This window comes from Phasianus colchicus, chromosome 1 (assembly GCF_987193195.1).
Source record: "Phasianus colchicus chromosome 1, bPhaCol1.hap1.1, whole genome shotgun sequence".
NCBI classification, from domain to species: Eukaryota; Metazoa; Chordata; class Aves; order Galliformes; family Phasianidae; genus Phasianus; species Phasianus colchicus.
In genome coordinates, this window is record NC_143436.1 from 51,406,308 (window position 1) to 51,427,431 (window position 21,124).

At 52.6% G+C, this 21,124-nt stretch overlaps 1 protein-coding gene across 3 annotated transcripts; it reads left to right on the forward strand.

The window, feature by feature from the left end:
- Positions 1–655: 655 nt before the first annotated feature.
- On the forward strand, positions 656–19,694 carry PDGFB (platelet derived growth factor subunit B). 3 transcript variants are annotated; one of them, XM_090142135.1, is made up of 8 exons: positions 656–1,157; positions 5,910–6,681; positions 11,249–11,345; positions 14,084–14,167; positions 14,391–14,596; positions 16,281–16,422; positions 16,721–16,886; positions 17,849–19,694. In XM_090142135.1, the coding sequence occupies exons 2-7, from the start codon at positions 6,592–6,594 to the stop codon at positions 16,855–16,857; spliced, it is 756 nt and encodes a 251-aa protein (XP_089998261.1). In that variant the 5' UTR covers positions 656–1,157; positions 5,910–6,591; the 3' UTR covers positions 16,858–16,886; positions 17,849–19,694. The 3 variants fall into 3 exon arrangements, with proteins under 3 accessions (XP_089998261.1, XP_089998266.1, XP_031456061.2); XM_090142140.1 differs by having other exon boundaries at positions 5,913–6,681; XM_031600201.2 differs by lacking the exon at positions 656–1,157 and having other exon boundaries at positions 5,813–6,681.
- The last annotated feature ends 1,430 nt before the right edge of the window (positions 19,695–21,124 follow it).

The following is a 21,124-nucleotide window of genomic DNA, read 5'->3' on the forward strand; positions in this document are numbered from 1 at the left end:
GACTTGGAATTCCCCTCTGTCTCATGGCTGGGGACACAGGGTCTCGCTGGTGATCTCAGCCCAAGCAGAAACCTTTCTGTGCTGAGGGCAGGCAGCAGCGGAGCAGGAGGCTGGGAAGGAGGAGGGGAGCCATGGCAGGAAACCAAGAACACATCAGACACTCTAAATTTAGATCTTTTTATTCAGCTCGGACAATATTCCTTGATTTCTCATTGTTCGGCAGAGGGCAGAGGGCAGGGGATCTATTGAAAGGCTTTGTCCTGAGAGATGCCACTTTGTCTGGGCACAGGGGGGTGGAGGAGCCACACATTGGGGCGGATGGGGGCACCCATCCCACCGCTCCAGTGATGCTCAGGCACCTGCTCAGTCCCATTGCCCGCAGGGTACCCCTGTGCCCCATCCATGCTGGGGAGTGCCCGCTGCGGGGCCCCATGGTGAGAGGTCCCAGTGCCAGCGGGGCAGCGGGCGCAGGGCGTGTAAATACAGGGTAAATACACACCCGCTCTATACGTCTCGCTGCCTTTCCGGCACTGCAGCTCAAAGTCTATTTTTAAACTCCCTCCTTTATTACACATGCCAGCAGATAGCCAGGGCCTGTCCACCCCCGTAGCAAGGTGCTGCTCTGTTGTGTGCCCAGCATGGGGACAGGGTACGTGGTGGGCCCACCGAGCTGCTCCTCTGCCCATCGCTGTTGGCAATCCGGGGTGCCCGGCTGCATGTGTGCTGTTGCAATGCAGCTGCAGGGTGCACACTGCCTGGGATGATGGCTGTGCAGAGCCTGTGGTCGATGCCAGGTTGATGGGAGTTGGGATGCAGCATCACCAGAGCCACCCAGACTGAAGTGGGCACATCCAAACTGGGTGTGCAGGAGGATCTCATGGGGCTTCCCCTCCCCAGCCCGCTCTCCGCCCTGACCCTATGAGCAGGGCTCATAGCACGTCTTGCTTCAGCGCACACACACACATAGCAGGTGGAGGGGGAGGCAGAGCCGCTTGCTTTTGGTTTTCGACCCTCATATCTTCATTTCACATCATGAGTCATGTTACGTTCTGAGCTGAGTAACTGCTGGGGCTATTTTTACTCCAGCTCAGTGAGCTTCCTTCTCACCGCCGCCACCGCCGCTCACTGCGTACCCAGGGGCAGAGGATGGGGATGAGGTGAGTGGAGGGGCTGCGGGCAGGGATGGGGTTGGGGGTGGGAAGGGGGAAGGATGCCCACCTCCTCGCCCTGGGAACGAAAATAGCCGATGCCTCGTCAAAAACAGCAGCTGACCCGCGGTGCGTGGCGCGTTCACACACACGTATATATATTTGTTATACCGGGAGAGGGGAAAAGGGGGAGGGAGAGAAATTCCTTTCGAGTGCTATTCACCAGTCTGGAAAAATAAAGAAGGAAAGCAGAACATTTTTTCCTTTCATCAAAACAGGAAAGAGAGGGGGAATGGGGTGGGGAGCAGCTCCATAGACATAATGGATGGTTGCCAGAGTAAGGAAATTGTTCCCTTCTACCCTAAACTTGGGGGGGGGGGGGGGTAGGAATATCTGGTGGTGTAAGCAGAGAAGGCTGCATTCCCTCCTCCCTGTTGTATGCCTGCAGAAAAGCAATGGGAAATCAGTGTCCCCAGCCTTGCCTGCCATCCCTGAATCCTACTCGACCTGCATGCTCCTAGAATCACAGAATCGTTGGAGTTGGGAGAGACCCTAATAGGTCATCCAGTCCCATTCCTCTGCAATGAACAGGCACAGTTCAATCAGGTTGGCAGTGGATGGTGGTGCTTTGCTTCACCCCATGGACTGACACAAGCCCTCTCCCACCTCCCACTGTCAGGGTCAGTGCACTGTCCCAGGGATGTGTCATGCTCACCTTTGACAGGTTTCTGTTGGGATGGGGTGAGCAGACAGACAAGGTGAGGGGCAGGAGGAATTCCTCTGCCGTGGAGCTCCTGGAGGAAGCCAGGCAGGTCCCACCAAACTCCTTGCCCTGGGGTCAAGTGCTTTACTCATCTTTGGAAAGCACTTTCCCTGCCAGCGCCAAGGGCAAGAAGGCGAATTGTGCAAGCCCTGCATGCCCTGAGGCTCTGCTTTTCTCAGGCACCAGATATAAACAGCAGGCTGCCTGCCTGTCTCTGTCTCCTTCCTTCACTCCTCTTCCCCTTTCCTCCTGTCTTCCTCCGATAGACTAAACCCAGCCATCAGGAAGCCGTGGCAGCTCCATCCTGATGGCTCTGTTTGGGATAAACCCAACGAAACCATCCTCCTTGGCATAAAACCCATGCACCCCGAGAACCTCCTGGTGCAAATCTGCTCCCCTCCATTGACAGCAGCCAAGGAGAGGAGGTGGGGGATGGTTCACCCTGCTCCCAGAGCAGTGCAACACCTAAACTAGGTGCCTTGAGTGGGCGGGCTGACTACACGCGGGTTGTCAACACCTCCTAATTTCTTTCCATTGATGTTTTGCAAAGTAGGATTCATCACAGAGAGGCTGAAACATCTCAGTTGTTTGGATTGATTCTTGCTTTCCATTGTGAACCCTGTTTTGTTTCCTGCTGTTTCACAATACTCAAAAAAAAAAAAAAAAAAAGGGAGTTGGGGGTGGAAAAAGGAGATATCACCCTAAAATTGTGCCTTTGTGGATGGTGGCAAGTAGATCATTTTTTCCACCAATGTAAAATGAGGGGATGGTGGCCTCACATCAAGGAGCTACATGTTGCCCTAGGGCATGTCCTGACCTCCTCCCTTGTGATAAGAAAATAAATGAAGAGATGAGCACAGCTGTTTGCAGCTGAGGAGCTGCTGTGGTGGTGAAAGTGTTTAAATAAGAAACACTACTACAGGCTCTTAGGAAATCTGTTTGTGTTGCAGTTTGTCTGAGGGGTCACAGCCAGCTACCATGGTTGCAACAGGACCTTGTCAAGTTGCAGTGCTCCAATGGAACATGGAGTGGTCACTCTACGTAGCCTTGAAACTCCTTCCACTGCAATGCAATGGCGCTGGGCTCCAAACCCATGTGCTGTGACATCTGTGGCACTGATCATAGAATCATAGAATTATTAAGGTTGGAAAAGACCATGAGGACCCTCTAGTCCAATCGTAAGCTCATCCCCAACCATGCCCACTGACCATGTCCCTCAGTGCCACATCCACACGGTTTCTGAACATTTCTGGGGATGGTGATTCTACCACCTCCCTGGGCAGCCTGTGCCACTGCAGCAACACTCTGTCTGGGAAGAGAGTTTTCTTGAGACCTCCATTGGTGGACTTGCAGGCCTCCACCCCACAGGTCACGAGAGGGGATGATAATGGTCCCTATTAAATTTAGGGGTTCATAGCTCATAGATCATGAGCTGATTTCACAAAAGCAAGAGAATAAAGGGAACACTAATCTCAGGGCACAGCAGTGTTGAGTGCGTGCGGCCCTGCTGATCTCAACCCCAATGAACTTGGTGGAGTGAGACTGGCACGGTCTGAATCTCAATACCTCACTGCAGAAAAATCTGTTCCTGTCTTAAAAGCAGAAAGAGCAAGGCAACACGTCTGAAGCCTGAGCATATCGCATATCGTCTTGCTCTATTTCCAGGCAGGGTCATAGGTAGATGATTAGTCAAATTCCAAACATCCTCTTCCTTGCTGTCTGGAGATTCGGCGGGGATTAGCTTTTTGTTTCTGATGTCGAGCTTCTAAAAACCGCCCTGCATCATCCACGTGAAAATAAATAACTCTATTTCTATCCCAGCTCACATGTAACATAGCCGGATATTATAAAAAAAATAAGCACGTAGCCCCCCAAAAGCAGACCCTTGCAGCAGCTCTTGCTCCTACCAAGCAAGAAAATTAGCAGCACTCCCTGCTAGCTGCATCCTTCTCCTCTCTGATGGTGACAGATCTCCCTGCTGAGGAGTTTAATCAGCCCTCCCACGCGCAGGCTGTTCTGCCCTGGCACGGCGGCCAACACTATGGCACGGGGCAGCCGTGCACAACTGGAATGAGGCCACACAAGTTGTTTCAGAGCTCCTCGAAGGGCACATCATGAACATCAAACGTGTTATGGGGTCACCCAGAAGCTGGTTTGGCCATCCTCCATCATCAGTGTTCCCCCACTGACCTTTTTGGTTATGGTTTTCCTTCAGCTGGTGTCACCTAGAGTGAGGTGAGCTAGACCCACACCTTTCCCAAATCCTTTTTTTGGAGCCTCCTACAGATTTAACCCAGGTAGAGAGTAGGGCAGCAGCTCCATTCTGCTGGAGGGTCTGGAGAAATAACTAGTATGCTATGGAGAATGAGTGGAATTCTAAGAGTGTCCTGAGGAATTCAAGGTGGGACAGGGCTAGCACTGCTGGAGCATCTAAGGTGAAGTCCTTGCTAAAGTGTCTGGCGGTGGACACAAGAGCAAAGGTATGTGCTGCATTTCTGCTTCCTCCCACTTGAGCTTCCGGCTGGGACTGAGCCACCTGAGGGACTTCCAGGACAATCCTCATGTTCCATTACTGCAGATTCCCTGGGGCTGGCAAAGCTCTGCAGAATGCCCCATTGGTGGAGAAATCCTCCCCTCGCCTTCTGGGGTAGGGGCAATTGCTGTGATCTTATGCAACCTCAAGGCATCTTGATCCCTTGCAACCCAAGGGCATCTTGATGCACTGCCCAACCATAAGGTCCTTCCATTTTGTGACTGAACTCCGTGACTCTGAAAGGGAAAACTACAGAGGGTCCCCAACCTCATTATGACCTTCCAGACCAACCCTTGGGTCCAAAGTCAGGTTGGGGGCATAACTATCCAACTCGGAGGCGTTGTCATGCCTACTATGCAAGGACGCTTGATGACACCTCGCATAGTGTATATGTGAGGGCTGGCGTGAGGTGGCGTGTTTCAGAGAGGATTGGCTGCATGAGAAACCCAGATAGTCTGCGAGAGAGTGTGTGATGCTGCGAGATGAGGCCATGAGGGTGTGCGCATGTGAGAAAGGAAGGGAGAGGGGGAGAGTGAAGGAGAACACATGGATGCTCAGGGATGTGTGAATGAGATGAAATCTGCACGTAGCCGAGCATGCGACGTAGCAGAGAGGAGGAGAGGGAGATGCTTGGGATGCAGAGCGATCGCCTGCTGAGTGCCTGCAGTGCATGACACTGCAGGAATGTGTCGGCGCAGAGCAGGCTGCACAAAGACGTGTGCTTTACGAGTGTGCAACTCCACACCGGGAGATCGCTCGTATGCACATGAGAGGGCGTGCGTACGTGTGTTTTTGCAATAGGTTGTGAACTCTTTCCTGAACTCACCTGTTAGCAGCCTTCCCTTCCCCCCAGCACGCTGCTGCTGGCTCGATTTCCCTTCAGATGTTTATTACATTGTGGGGATAATCACGCGGCAAAACACCTCCCAGTGCCACGAGCAACACCAGATTGCCTTGCAGCAATGTTTCGATTTCTCTGGCTTTTTTTTTTTTTCCTTGCTTTTTTTTTTCCCCCTGCACACAAAGAGATGCAGCTATGAAAGCCGGCTCTCTCCTCGCAGTAAGTATAGCAAGGGAAGGAGCCAGGGGAAACGGGCTCCCAAGAAGCCGGGGCAAAAAAATAAACTCCCGTGCCGGGAACTCCGCTCTGCTTATCTCTGCCTGAGGAGGAAGGAATTGCCGTCCCCGTTCCTCCAAGCCACGTTAAAGGGGGTATCATAGAGTTAGTCATTTTTAATTAATTAATCATTCCAATGAACACACTTTTATTTTGTCAGCCAGCAGCAGCTAGATTTCACTTGATACTCGGCAAAGAGGAGGATGGCAAGTTATGCTCCACCCATCTCTCCTTTATAAAAGCTGCAGCCCCGGGTGCCAGTTCAGTCTCTCCCAGCTCGCCGCTGCAATAAAGCCCCACCAGCTCGCTCTGCTCCCATTGCATTTCACTTTTTTGCTTTTCCCTCAGCAGGGCGCAGGAGGTGGTCAGGCTCTGAGGCTCATCGAGGCTTGCACACACAATCCGGAGCAATAAAACCCCTCTGATTGCCCTCACCTGTCTCCAAACCAAAGCAAAACCAATTGCCGGTGTTGGGAAAGGGACGGCACCAGAGCCAGCGCCCGGCGTGGGGATCCTGTCTGAAGGGGAAGATCCGATGTAAATGGGCAGGTCTGATCTAAAGGGGAAGATCTGATCCGAAGGGGAAGATCCAATGTGCAGGAACGTCTGAAGGAACAAGAAGAAAGAAAAAGAGAATTTTAAAACAAAAAGGAGACGCTGAGGAAGACTTTATTTTTGGATTTTGCGCCAAACTTAGGAAAAGTTGTTTTTATTTTAATACATTTTTTTTTTCCCCCAAGAACACTGCTGCCTGTTCCTAAAAGCTCTTCTTTTTCAATGCGCATGCATTTAAGAAAGCAAGAAGACCAAGAGGGAAAATAGCACACGGACCACCTGCTAAGGAGCCACTCGTTGGAACACATAGCTGGATGCCCGGTGCTCAGAGGAGCTTCTCCCCACCCAACCTATGAGATAGCAGAGCCCCTCAGCCCTGCTCCCCGCACCCCCCGGTGCTGAGGCGATGGGGACCGGCAGCCTGCTTGCTGCCTGAGGCCGGCTGCCAGTGCTTCCCTCTCGGGGCTCTCCGTCCATGTGCCCGCAGCCGGCGGGGCCTGAAGCCGGCATGAATTTCGGCGTGGTCTTCGCCGTCATCCTGTCCCTGCCCCTGGCCCATCTGGAGGTAAGTCCCATAGAGGGGAGACCGGGGGGAAGCAGGGGGAGAGTGCCTGGAGGAGGGATGCGGGGAGGGGATCTTGATTGTGCTGCCACAGATGGGGGAGGGCTGTGCCTGCAGGGTGTGAGGGCTGCGGGGTGTTTTGCCCCAGTTCCTCAGGAATATGGGTCAGGGCTGGGGCTGGGAAGGGGCTGCCCTTGTGGGTATCCTGGCACCTGGAAACCTGGGACCCCAAGACATACTGTGTCCTTCAGTCTCATGTAGGATTTTGGTGCTGCAGTGGCACAGGTTGCCCAGGGAGGTGGTGGACTCACTGTACCTGGAAGTGTTCCAGGGCCGTGTGGATGTGGCACTGAGGGATGTGGTCATGGTGGGGATGGTGGGGATGGGCTGGCAGCTGGACTAGGTGATCTTAGAAATCTTTTCCAATCTAAATAATTCTATGACTGAAGGGATCAAAAAGATGCAGTGCCCAGTTCCCACGGCAGCCCTAGACAACCAAGCCACGTGTCAATGAACAGCTCAGCTCAGTCTTCCACCCCAACTTTCCTCCCTTTTCATCATGTCTGCCTCTTCCTTCTCCATTTTCAGGCAGTCCCATTCATGGGTGGCAGGGAAGGAACCAGATCATGGCATCACCACCCCAGAGGCCCGTTTTGCCCAAGCCACAAAGGGAAGCAGCTAGAGCTGCGGGCTGCCCAGTGGTTAAGTTTGTTTTTGGCAGAGGATGACATTTACTCTGTGAGTGGCTCAGATTTTGCTCTCCTATGCAATACCAAACATCAGCTCTGGTTGGTGCAGGGGTAGGGCAGATGTGCCCAATCCCAGGGCCCTGCTGATATGCAGGGTTAAAGCTTGGCAATTGTGGTTCTCCTCTGGGTTTCTTAGGAGGAATAGTGACATTTATCATTTTATGACTGGAGAACTGAGAAGGCTTCTGCATGAGCAGGCAGAATCACAGAATCATTAACGTTGGAAAAGACCTCTAAAATCACCCAGTCCAACCACCAGCCCATCCCCACTATGCCCACTGACCATGTCCCTCAGTGCCACATCCACACGGTTCTGGAACACCTCCAGGGACAGTGACTGCACCACCTCCCTGGACAGTCTGTGCCAGAGCCCAATCAGTCCTAGCATCTGCTTCAAGGGTGGCATGTCACCTCTGCATCAGGAGCACAGCATGACTCCTACCAGGCTGCAAACAGCCGGCATCCTCCAGAGGGTGCTTGCACCCCCACTCAGCCCTGCCAGGGACAGTGCAGCAGAGATTGAGACAGGGTCTCCCCAGTCCCTCTCCCTTTTCCATCACACCCACTGGGAGCTGGAGAGCCCTGGAGCCCCTTCAGAGATAGGGAGCAGTAGCACGTGCCCCAGCGGGAAAATATTTGCTAGTTGGAAAGTGAGGATGCAAACTGATTTGCATTTGCCCCATGGGCTGCAATAGCTGCCTTGCAACATTTACGGAGATGGGCTGAGCCAGGCGTGGCTTTGCCTGGGTGAAGCCCTGTTGGCAGGGCTTTCTGGAATTCCCAAGGAATGGGGTGCGGCTGAGCATTCAGCAAGGTAGCTTGGGCTCTGCCGTGCCTCTTCCTGTTGGGAGGCGGCAGGGCTCATCCCAAGCAGCAGGGAGTAACAAGGACAATGAAAGCTAACGCAGCCAGTGATAGATGGACGGACGGACGGACGGACGGATGGATGGATGGATGGATGGATGGCATGCCAGCGGTAAGCTGGTGGACGGAGCCAGGACCTGTGCTTTGCACCATGGCAGCATCCCACGTGGAAGTGTTTCTTGCAAGGAGGGTTGTCCCCTCTTGCCATGACCCCTGGCATAATCAGCATGGAGATTCTCAGAAAGCTTCCTTTGCTGGGCAGAGGAGCAGATAGCTGGGTTCTCCTCTGTCTGAGACCAGCACATGGGTATATAGAAACAGTACCCACAAAGAGAGCTTGAGCATGTCCTCAGCTTCTTTTTTCAGGCTTGGAGGGTCTCCCTTCCCTCCCTGTTGCAGTCTCCTCCATACCACCTCTGCTACCAGTGGAGATGCTGCACTACCAGGAAGGACTCAGCAGCTCTTGCCTGTACATTGAACCTTTCAGCATCCCTGGTGCTCAAAATCCTATGTTGGCAAAAAGCTCCAGAAGTGGTGGGGCTGGGGGCAAGGCTAATTTTATGGTGACACAGGACAGAGGCAGCTGTGTGCATGCGGGTTCACAGCAACACTAGCTGCTGAGATCTGGGAGGAGGTCCTGTCCTTGCACCCACAACCTGCCCGTGGCTCTGCTGTAGGACGTGCATGGCACTGGGAGAAAGGGAGGGGACGTCCCCGCGGGTGTAGTTCGGGGGAGAGCCAGGCACTGGGGGCAGAGGGAGGGAGGGAGGGAAAAACAAACTTGCTTTCTTCTAGGAATTCAGCGGCCATGCAGGAATATGGGGCCAGGCCTTGGGGCACTTGACAGACAGCCAGGAGTCCATTGAGACAAAAGTCTTCTTTGATCTGCCGCACAGTTAAAAAAGGAGATTGTTAACCTGTGTTAGACAAATAACTCTGAGGAGCTGTTAAGCAGGAAAAGCACCAGCTGCTTGGGCTGTGCTGGTGGGGATCCCTCCTCCTACACTTCTCCCCACCTCTCAACCCCATGGGATCAGGTGGTGCTGGACCCCAAAACCTCCCCACCAGGTACACCTAGGTGTGCAGCCCTTGCCTGGGCTCAGGAGCCAGCAGCAAGGTGACACCCAACCTTGTCACACCTACCAACGCTCTCCCCCAGCGGGTGGTGGAGTCTAAAATAAAAGTCCCATTTCCTACATGTATTAAGTATCAGGAAGGAGCAGGGGCATCAGTGCACAGCAGTGTTCATGCACAAATGCTCTCAGCTGACAGGTGCAAGCACTAAAAAGCATTTCACCACCTGGTGCTGAGAATTGCAAATGACTGCTTTGCACCATGCATGGCGCAGGTTGGGGAGGTGCCCCGGAGCTCTCATTGCTGGGCTGCTGGTCCTGCTCATCCTCACACCACGGGGTTGTCAGAAGGCATCTTCATTGCCAGCGATTCAGTGATCCCTGAATGATGTGAATCACTCCCTTGCTGTGCATCCATCACTGAGGCTGAAGAAATGATGCCTGGGGCTCTGAAATCTGCATCCAGACCTGCTGTGAGATGTGACAGGGACAGAGCGGGGCACAGAGGCTTGAGGGGGTCACCCTGCACCACCTCTGCTTGTGTTGCCCCATGCATGCGGGGCTAAAGGGGCTCTGACTAGTGGGTCCAGCTGTGCATCTAACATCTGTCCCAGGAGGTTTCTGTCTCATAGCATTCAGCCACCACATTTGTCACCATATGAAGTACCCGCTCAATGGGATGGTAGCACTCCCACTGCCCCATCAGTAGAGGTGACGGGTGGGTGGCCAAAGGATCCATGTGTTTGGGATTGTGCCACCCACCTGCTGCCTTTCCCCAGGCAGAAAAGAAACGTTCCGCCCTGAACCCATGCAGGGAAGGAGCAGCACTACACCGGAGGGACCACACACATGCCACTGACCGCCCATAAAAGCCCACATGAAAATCCTGATGCTTCGCAGGCGCACGAGCCAAGCTCTGCTCTCAGTTACAGGGCACAACGCAGGGCTGTGCCTCCAGAGGCATCCAGCACCCCGCTGAAAGAGCTGCTTTTCCGCATGAGTAGCCCTGAATAGAGAAAGCTAGGAGCTAAGCAAACACTCCGGCCAGCACTTTCCTCCTCTCTTTTTCTCCTCTTTCGGAAGTATGCTACAATCAGTGCTTGCTTTCCCACACCACTCCTTTGTTGTTGGCTTGCGTGCTGCCAACGGGACCCATTCAAGGTTGCGTAAGATTCCCAAGAGATTGATAGTGTTGCACCTGCCTGCAGGTCTATCATCCGATGGCTACAGACCTGGTGACTTCACGTTGCTGGCACCAGCGCCTGGTGACGTCCCAAACCAGCCCCTCTGCCCACCCTCGTTGGCCTCCCAGCACTGTTTGCAGTTGCGCCCGAGCGGCGAGCTCAGCTGCAAAGGTCCATCTGCCTCTCCGCCCCAAAGCTCTGTTTTTTAAGAGTATGCAAATGGTGGATATAATTGGGCCGCTGTGGTTTGAAAACACGCGCATGCACACGCACATACACCCGGTAATCTCACAAAGCCTGCGAGGGAGTTTCATAACGGAGGGAAATATTGGGAAGGTTTTATCTGATAGCGTAAGGGAAGTCTGTTAAAACGCCTGTACTGCAGGCAGCAGGAATGAGGGGCCACCTGGAGAAGTCATACAGTACCGGAGGAGGAAGCATTACTGACTGCTTTTGTCGTGCTCAGGACTTCACTGCAGAGCTGTGGCATTTCCTTGCATTTTTTAGGGTCTACCAACCACTCTGGTAGTGGTTTCAGGCTCATGCTTTCATGAGGCTGTGTCTTTCTCACTATTTCACTGGTTCTGCTGAGCTTTCCCCCACGCTCCTTCGATTCCCCACATTCCATGATGCAGCATTTGCACATCACCCCTCTAATGCTCATTTTCCTTTTTTTTTTTTTTTTCTTGTCATCTGGCAGGGGGACCCCATACCTGAAGATATTTATGAGATTTTGGGTGGCAGCTCCGTGCGCTCCATCAGCGACCTCCAGCGTGCCCTGCGGATTGACTCCGTAGGTAAATCTCCTCTTCACCAAACACTCCTCTCTGTTTCCTTTGCTCTTTTGGGAGAAGGGAGGGAGCAATCCATCTTCCAGCAGGCGCACTCCCTCATACCCCACTATCAATGCAGCAACCAGGAGCACGCCCATGCTGGGGTCGGAACTCGATGATCTTTGAGGTCCCTTCCAATCCAAGCCATTCTATGATTCCATGATTCTATAATTCCTTAACCACTCAGGGTCTGAGCCCTGGGCATTTACATACCCAATCCCCCTGAACCTATGGGAGTTAGACAAGTAGATGCTTCTGTGGATCTCCAAACCTGCCAGGTCTACAAAAATGGTAGGGGATGGGTAAAGGGAGTACTTGGAACAGGGGCCAGCACTTCTCACCTTGCACCAGGGCTCGTGCTGGCCAAGGGTCAAGTTAGGAGGTGGAGAAAGGCGAGGTGGAAGCAGGAGAAAGAGGGCTGAACGATTCTCCTCTTGAGCTTGCAAGAGAAGCCACGTGCCCGGGGGTGAAGTCGGGTTGGCCAGGGTAGCCCTGCCTCACCTCCTGCCCCCAGATAAAAGCTCCGGGGGCTGCAGTGCCACGGGGTCACTTGGCGCACAGCGATGGAGCGCACAGGGGTCGGCACGTGTGGGAATTGGAGCACGCGCCACGGCGGCTGGGCTGGCCCAGGAATTTATTTATAAACGGTCTCTTCAGAGCAAATTCCTTTCTATTCTAACCCTGCTCCCGCCTGTCGTCCCCCGGCCCCCCCAGCTCGCCTTCTTTCTCGTGTTTTGTCTGTTTGGAGCTTTGTAATCCTTGCCGAGACACTATCTACGGGGGAACAGAATTTCCTGCTTTTGTTTCCTATGCCAGTCCAACCACTGGCGCAGTCTCAAAAGCATTCCCGCTGCCTTTCAAAACGGCCCTGGAGGGGCAGGGGGGGGAACGCGAGGGGGAGGGCACCAGCTGCGTTCTGCTATTGTTTGCCTTAGAAAGAGGCGACGAGGCTCCCCACCACCGCCGCGGCCGCTCCCTGCCCTCCCCCGTTCCCTCCTCCTCATCCACCAGCCGCACAATGGGGCAACTTCCAAAATTAGCCCCTCCGGATTGATTGTCCCAAGCTGGTCCCCCCACCCCGAGCCTCTTCGGAGCCGGCCCGGCGTGTAGAAGGACAACCTGAAGAGGGAGGGACTCGCTTTTTCAATAGGAGATTTGTTTCGAGTCAACAGTTGTTGCTATTTTTCTCCCTCCCTCTCCTCTCATCAGCTTAACCTTTGCGCAAAAGGCAGCCCCCACCCTCGCTGGATGAAATGCAGGATGGAGGGGTGGGGAAATGCATGCAGTCTGTCATCTCCCATCTCCCGGTGCCCAAGGAACAGATACATCTCTATCACAGCCACCAGCTGCCTTCAAGGCTGAGGAATATAACAAGCATTCTCTTGCTGGCTTGGAGAGCCAAAGGGTACAGAGCAGGCTAGAGAGCTTGGAGTCATCAGTTTCACTTGAGGTTCCTGGCACTGAGCACAGGGACACAGAGAGCCAGGATCAGGAGCTCCAGGAGCCAAGCGGACTGAGATGTTTCTTTCCTGACCTTAAACACTCCTATAGACCCAACAACTAAGGTGCGTTGGGTGGGAGTCATCTCCATTAACTATGGCTGCCCACTGGCTAGCCATGGCCACTTAACCCAGTCACCCAAACACCCTCTGTAGCCCTTGGAGAGCTGTAGGTCCTTACAGAGCATGACCCACCAGATTCTGGGTGTCTGCCTTTGGATGAAATGAATGGTGACCCAGAACTGATCGCACCTCTCCAGACACTCCAAAGGGAGTTCCCCTCATGCACAGATGTTGGCTGAACAGACACAATTCCTCCTCATGTATGCAGCCTCTGTGCACATAACCCAAATCCTTCAGTAGCTGCTTCAGAGCTGAGCAGAGAGCAACACCCCCACTGGAGGGCTGTGCTCGGATAGCACTGAGGAAGAGGGATGGGATGTGATGGGTATGGGAAGTCTGCTCCAGCACGTATCTGATAAACAGAGATCTTCCACTGGCCCAGATCCCCTGTAAGAATATTGCTCCCTCGATGCTGACGTCCATTCAGCTTCCTTCAGCTGCTAAAGCAGGCCAGAGAAGGAAAGAGCTGTGGCCGGGTGGGAGCTATCTCTGAGCGCAGCCATTGTCCGTAGTTCAGGAGGGGCTGCACGTTGGAGTGCTCCGTAGGGACTACGGGCATTTCTCTATTCAGCACTTCCTATGGGAAAAAGTGGAGGGGTGGGAGGGCCCTGCACAGAGCTGGGCTAAATGCTATCTGCTTTCCTCTCCCATCTTCGACAGAACTACCTCCTGCTCCGGCAGCTTACCGTAGTGCAGTAGAGGGGAAAAACAGCCATTTTAGCTTCACTTTCATGTTCTGCTATCAAACTGACTTTAGCCTAGAGATTCTTAAGCTGGGCTGTGGACCCGCTTGCCACATCCTGGTTGCAGAAGACCAATCTGAACCCCTTGGCTGCTCCTTTCCTACTCCAGGTCACAGCTGTGATTTTGCTGTGTATTTACACATGCGTGATACCCCAGGGCCTTGGCCCACACCTCTGCACTGTGCTTGGTGGGCAGAGCACCAGTGTCCGATGGTTGGACTAGATGATCACAGTGATCTTTCCAACCTTCATGATTCTGTGATTCTATTGCTGTATGATTCTATGATTCTTCTCCTGCCCCTACCCGCTGTTACCAGCTCTCTCCTTCCCTTTGCAGAGGAAGACAGTTCTAGCCTGGACCTGAATGCAACTCAGCCCAGCCAAAACCATGTGTCCCTGGCTCGAGAGAGGCGAAGCCTTGGTGAGTGTGGGGTGCTGCACCTCATATGTGTGCTGGGGTACAGATTATAGTACATGTGGAGGCACTGTTTCCAGGAGAGAGATTGGCGGGTGAGCAAAGGAGAAGAGCACGTGAATGTGGCAAAGCCATATGGGGTCTGTTCCTCTCCCCGCTGATGGCTGCAGCAGGTTGATAACAGTTGCGCAGCCTCTTTCATCCTCACTCCCAATCTCGGCCTCTACAGATGCTCTGGCAGCAGCAGAGCCAGCTGTCCTCGCCGAGTGCAAGACGCGGACGGTGGTCTTTGAGATCTCCCGCAACATGGTGGACAGCACCAACGCCAACTTCGTGGTGTGGCCGCCCTGCGTGGAGGTGCAGCGGTGCTCCGGATGCTGCAACAACCGCAACGTGCAGTGCCGCCCCATGCAGATTCGCGTCCGGCACGTCCAGGTAAGGCAGCTCCCTAAACCCCAAACCCTCGTGCAAGGCTCGCATAGCTGCCTGTTCTCTGATGCTTTCTTTATAGTCACATGATCCTGCATGATCCATACAGCGCTGCAGTCTCTGGCATGGTGATGTCTGTGCTTTTGCTGTCCAGCAGCTGGGAACCGTCACTGCAGCAGTGTTCCCTTGCTGTTTCCATGTCTTGAGAGGGCCTCGTCTTCTGTGTTAGAGCAGAAGAACCAGGATGAGGCACTGGCACAGGTTGCCCAGAGAGGTGATGGATGCCCCGTCCCTGGAGACATCCAAGATCTGACTGGAGGGGCTCTGAGCACCCTGATTGAGCTGTAAGCATCCCTGTTCATTGCAGGGGAGTTGGAGCAGATGACCTTTAAGGGTCCTTTCCAACTCAAATGATGAACTAAACAAACCAGGATACTTTCATTGCAGGAATTGTTTTCAATGCAGAAAGAGAAGGGCTTGATGATGTCAAGGCCCCATCCCTCAGCTGCTGCAGGTGTTGCAGCAGCTTCTCCAGCCCCACAGTTACCTCCTGAGCCAGTCCAGAAGCAAACAGACACCTGACAGCTCACCTCTCTGTCTTCCTCTCTGCTAACAGTGATCTTCTTTCAGCTTCCTCCCAGACAGCTCTTTTAAAAATAATACTCATCCTGCATTAATCCCCTGCCTGAGCCCTAAGAGACTCCCCCAGGCAGAGGTTGGCTGGGAGATATTGCATTCAGGCAGCTCTTTTCGTCAGGAAATTCCTTTCTCAGAAAAGCCAGGCTGAAATGAGGGAAAAGCAGAGGGGGTGCAGGAGTTGTTTTTGTGGAAAAAGCAAGTGAGAGGTCAAAAGCCAGCCACAAAAAGTGACCTGGAAATGGTTTCTTTGAGGACAAAGGTCTCACTATTGTTTGGCTGGAAGTGTTTGTCTAGTGAGCAGCGTGTGGTCTGAAGCGCATGGAGTGGGCTTTCAAGGAAAGATAAACAGCGTGGCCGCTGCAGTGCTGCCCTAGGGATGCTGCTGGGGGCAGTGGGTTTGCAGGAATTCAATCCCACAGGCAACTATTTATAGCTGCAGAGCGCTTAGGGACTGTGTGCTTGTCAGATAAGCTGAATGGGGGCAGACCCAGAATGGGAGGACCCCAGGCTGTGGTGGGATGCAGCGTGAGCCTTCCCTGAGTCAGCACTGGTGGAGAGTCCGAGGGAGTTTCCAGAGCACCGCCTTCCTCTGAAACAGAGGGCTTCAGCCCCATGAGTTGTTAAAGAGCTGCAGACAGATTCAGACAGGCCTGGTGAGGCTATGTCTGCTCACATCGAGCACAGGCTGTTCTCCTTTTGCCCTTCCTGCGGGATCCTGCGGCGATTAATTCTGGTTGCCCCCAGGTACGTGCCATCCCAGATGTACAAACAGTTTCTGCATGTAGTCAGCCACTCATTCTTCTCCCCACCAGCAGCAGAGACAAGTTAGGAATGGGAGAAAAAAGCAGTCAAATCCGAGTTTAGCTCTTCCCTGCTGTTGTGTGCAAAATTAGCTCTATATATACCACCCCTGGTCTCAAACTGTGTGCTCTCCACTGCCTTCTGCCCTGATAGGAAACGAGCCAGTGTGTAAGTGCACAGGCACTGATGATTTCTGCAGAGTGGGAGCTACAGCCATGTTCATCTTTTGCCTGCATCTCTCTTCAAATAGGTGAACAAGATCGAGTTTGTCCAGAAGAAGCCAGTATTCAAAAAAGTCGTCGTGCCTTTGGAGGACCATGTGCAGTGCCGGTGTGAAGCAGTGTCCCGGCCGCCCCCCAGGAGCAGCCGACCAGCATCCCGTGAGCAGAGACGTAAGGACCTCAGCCTTTGTAGTGCAGGGGGAGGCTGGGGAGGGAGGAATGAGCTCCCTTCTGGGTGGTGAGGTGCTGGCACAGGCTGCCCAGAGAAGCTGTGGTGCCCCATCCCTGGAGGTTGAAGGCCAGGTTGGATGGGGCCCTGCGCAGCTGAGCTGGTGGATGGCAGCCCTGCTTACAGCAGGAGGTGGGACTGGGTGATACTGCAGACTTCTTTGGTGACAGTGCGTGGGGAAAGACACTCCAGCATGACCCAGCTTCCCCACGCTGTACGCTCTCCCTTCTCTTTTGGCAGGCCTGTCGCCGTCATTCACCACAGCCGCCATCTCCCAAAGGAAGCGGGTACGCCGGCCGCTAGCACAGAAGAGAAAACACAAGAAATACAAGCATGTCAACGATAAGAAAGTGCTGAAAGAAATCCTCATAGCATAGAAGTGCTGGCAGGGGAGAGAGAGCACAAGGCAAGTGACAGCAAGCTGTTTTTCCCCGGGGTCAAGGTTTTGTCCTGGTACTTTGGACCCTTCCCACAGCACCAGCAGCAACACAGCATGGGGCTGCAGCAGGATCTGAGTGTGGGAAAAGCCTAGTGCACGTGTTCCATGTATGGCTTTATGTTTCTTGGGCTTCAGCCTCCCCTTTGCCTCCCTTAAAGGCAGACAGCAAGCCCAACTTCTCTCCACACCTAAATTCCCGTGGGATCTGTGTTATTCATCTCTTCTGTGGAACAGCTCCTGTTCTCCTTTCTCTATTGATTCTCTGTTGAAAGAAGAGAATTAATGTTGCTCTGGGGATCCCTTTTCCTTTCATTTCATTAGTTTAGTTGGCAGAAAGACTCTGAAGCAGCAAAGCGCTTGGTTCATCCCTCTCCTAGCAGGAAGCCTGTGTGCTTGAGAGAGGTCACACCAGGGAAAGAAGAGCTGGAATCTCAGGCAATAGATCTGGACTTTGTCAGTCCAAGGCCTGATTCTTCTCTCTCTGACTTGTGTAAACAGGAGTAATTCCCTCATCATCAGAAGAATTTTACCCCGCCACAACTGGGGCCCATGGAGCCTGGGCCATGCCCCACTCAGGACAGGGGGACAATGACACTTGAGATCTGGGGACAGATCAGCTCAGCTCTGGCTTGAACTATCATCTAGAAGGAAATATAAAGAATGTCAAAAGCCCTCCTGAGCTCTTCTGTTTGGTACTTGAGCATTTCTGGAGGAAATGGCAGAGGGTTATAGGCTGCTCAGGGAGGTGGTAGAATCACCATCCCTGGAGGTGTTCCAGAACCGTGTGGATGTGGCACTGAGGGCATGGTCAGTGGGCATGGTGGGGATGGGCTGGCAGTTGGTCTGGGTGATCTTAGAGGCCTTTTCCAACCTTAATGATTCTATGATTCTTTATCCTAATGCTGTGCCTGTTTTTGTTTGCCCTCCAGGTTTATTTAATATATTTGCTGTATTGCCCCCATGGGGTCCTTGGAGTGATAACATTTCCTCTTTGCCAGTCTGCCTCAACGACTGATTCAGGCGGCAAATGGTGCTTCCCTTTCCATCAGTGGACCTTCTCCTACCGAAGCCTCTCCCTTCTTTCATTTATTAACACTTTAAAGTTTTACAAAAAAAAAAACAAAACAAAACAAAAAAAAAACAACCAAAAAAAGAAAAAAAGACAAACATGGCTTATATATATATATATCTATATATATATATAGATATACATATGAGAAAAGAACAAAGTAGAAATGAAACCACAAACCCCCCAACACTCAACGAGGACAGGACAGTGCCCTCCCTGCTCAGGTGGACAGGATGGAAAATGTGAAAAGGAGAGTGGGGCCAAATCCTTACTGCGGGGAGGAGGAAAATGAATGGACTGAGGGAGGAAGGGGCATTTTCTTCCTTCCTCATGTGTTTCTGTACGGCCGGGGCCCGGCTGAGATCAGCACTTGCACTGGACCTGCGATTTGACACAGGCATATCTCAGACTGCAGACGGCATCCCATGATGGAAAATGCACTATATGGACTTTTATCACCCTACCTGGACAGAGATCTATTTTTAACGTGCGTGTGTATATTTTATTTGAAAAAGAAAAACCAAAACCACTGAAATATATGACATCTCGGGGAACAGAAGAAAAAAAAAAACAAAAACAAAGCAAAATGAAAACAAAGAAGCCAAATGCCATTCCCTCCCTTTTCCTCTCCTGCTCCTGGTGCTGACTGGAAGGTGTTCCGACCGAGGGGAAGGAGCAGCCGGCGGCAGAGCCGTCCCCGTGCCCCGGCCCTGCCGAGGAGCTGTCTTTGCACATGCTGGTGGAGAACTCAACTTTCCAGGCTTGGACTCAGAGTATTTTTTAAATTTGCTCTGTATGTGTGCGCGTGTCTATGTGTGTATATGTATACGTGTGTGTGCGTGTGCGTGCGTATTTATACATACCTATATAAATATATATATATATGTTCTTAAATGGATTTCATTCCCGGCGGCAGGCAGTTTGGAGGCACACGTCCCCGTTGGCTCTATTGGGTTGGCACTGCACTGCTCATTGCCTGCGAGTGTGGGGCCGAGACAGGCAGATCCCTGCCTGCAGCTCTCTGCCTCGGGTGCTCTTTTCTCTCCCTTTCCACCGACACTCAGCACCACTTCCTCGCAGGAGGTGAAGCGGCGGTGCAAGGTGATGAACAACAGCCAAACTTAGAAGCATGACTTAATTTGATCAAGCTGTCCTCGCCTGCTCTGTGGTCCTGAAAGCAGAATCATGTCATTCCCCCGGACTCTTTAACCCCTTCGTGGGTGTCCTGTGCACCGTGCCTTCATTGGTCTTCAGTTCTCCCATCTTTTTTTCTTTCCCCTCTCAAACTCCATCAGGATTTTACCCATTGGATGTTACAAGCTCCTGCAGGGAGCGAGCTGTGCACCCCTTCATCATCTCCATCCAAAACGGGAATTCCCACTGTGGGACTCTGGCACTCCTACTCCAACTTGGCAGCATCATGCATGGAGTCACCCAGCAAAGCCACGGGAGAGCTGGGAATGGGAGCAGAGCCACAGTGCAGGGCTTCTCAGGTTGTGTATGGGCTCAGCCCCTAGCCCTCGAGTCTTAACGTGCTTCGCTTACCTCTTCCAAAATGTTTCCTTCAGTTTGTAAAAATGGTGAGGCTTTATTTTATTTCAATTTTTTTTTTTTGCTTTTTTTTAACGTAAGATTAATTTATATTCAATACTGTATTTAAAGTTGTAAAAAAACAAAACAAACAAACAAAAAAACAGAAAGCAAACCAAACCTCTCAAAGAACATTTTCTTTTGTGAGCTGAAGGAAATAGAGCTGAGGCACACACAGCTCATGGCCGGGCACAGTGGGATTCCCAGCACCTCCTGTTTCATTTTTGGAACACCCAGGCTGCAGCACAGAGCGAGTGCTGCAGGGAAAGTCCTGCTCGCTCCCAGGAGGGCAGCTCGGCATGCACCTGCCCACAGCATCTTTGCCAGCTCATGGGCTTCTCCGAAATGAGTCAGGCCTTGGGGATTTCTTATAGGGTCCCCTTCTCATTAGCAGCTCCACTTGGAGGCACAGCCAGAATTTCCCTGCGCTTTCATCGCAGCGCCGGATTCCTCTGCTTTGAAGGAGCCGGGACGGTGTTTATGCTCTTCAAAGCTGTGCAAACATTCAGCCAGGTCCCCCCTTAGTCACACCGTCTAGACGCCGTCAGTCCTTCCCTTCTTCAGAAGGGCTGCTGCCTTTCCTGTTCCCCCGAGCAAAGGAGTGTTGCGCAGTCAGTGGGTGCAAGGCTTGGCAAAGCCGCTTGCTGGGTTTGAGTCTGGGTTTGAACTTATGTTTGGGTTTGAGTTTGGGTTTGGGTTTGAGTTTGGGTTTGGGTTTCAGCTTGGTTTTAGGTTTCAGTTTGGGTTTAGGTTTTAGGTTTAGGTTTTAGGTTTTGGTTCGGGAGAAGCATTCCCACCTTCCAGGCAGGTGGCATCTCGAAGCCACACTTGGAGCCCCCATCATGACACCAAATCCACACGTGGCAGGGAGTTTTGACACTTGGGACACCAAGGCAAGGCAGGACATGGAGGGGAGAGGGGATGCATCCTATAGTGACCCCACCATGCTGTCCATGCACAAGAACCTAGTAGGTTCTGGGGGTGGAGGAGCTGCCTGTGCCAAGCAAGGCACACAGAGGGAGGAAAATATGAAGAATTAAAATCTACTTAGGAAAAAAGAGCCCACAAAGCTCTTCTCAAAGTGGTGCAGCTGTTCACAGCTCGCCTTCACACAGCCTGTGACCAGGCAGAGCCGTGTCCCCCCTGAGCTGTAATCTGCTGTGACCAAGCAAATATGTTGCAGACCTGGGAATTTCCCCTCTTAAAAGGCATCGGGAAGGAGCCAAATAGCCTCGGCTGCTTCCAGCTTTCATCTTGGGATTAGCGGAACGAGGAACCCCTGGGCCCCAAAATCCAAGTGGGCTGCCAGGGTTTTGAGAACAGAATAGACTTGGAAAACACAGCTCCTTGGAATTACCAACTCAGCCAAAGGAACTGTTTGCAAACAATTAAGCAGTGACCCAAAAGTAGGGAGCAGGGAGGTTTGTGGCTTGACAGTCAATGTCGAAATGTTTGCTGTGATTTTTTCTGCAGGCACTGCAAAAGCCAAGAGGCAGCACAGTCAGTTTGGGGATGCCAAGCAGCTTGGGAAACTCCCAGGTTCCCA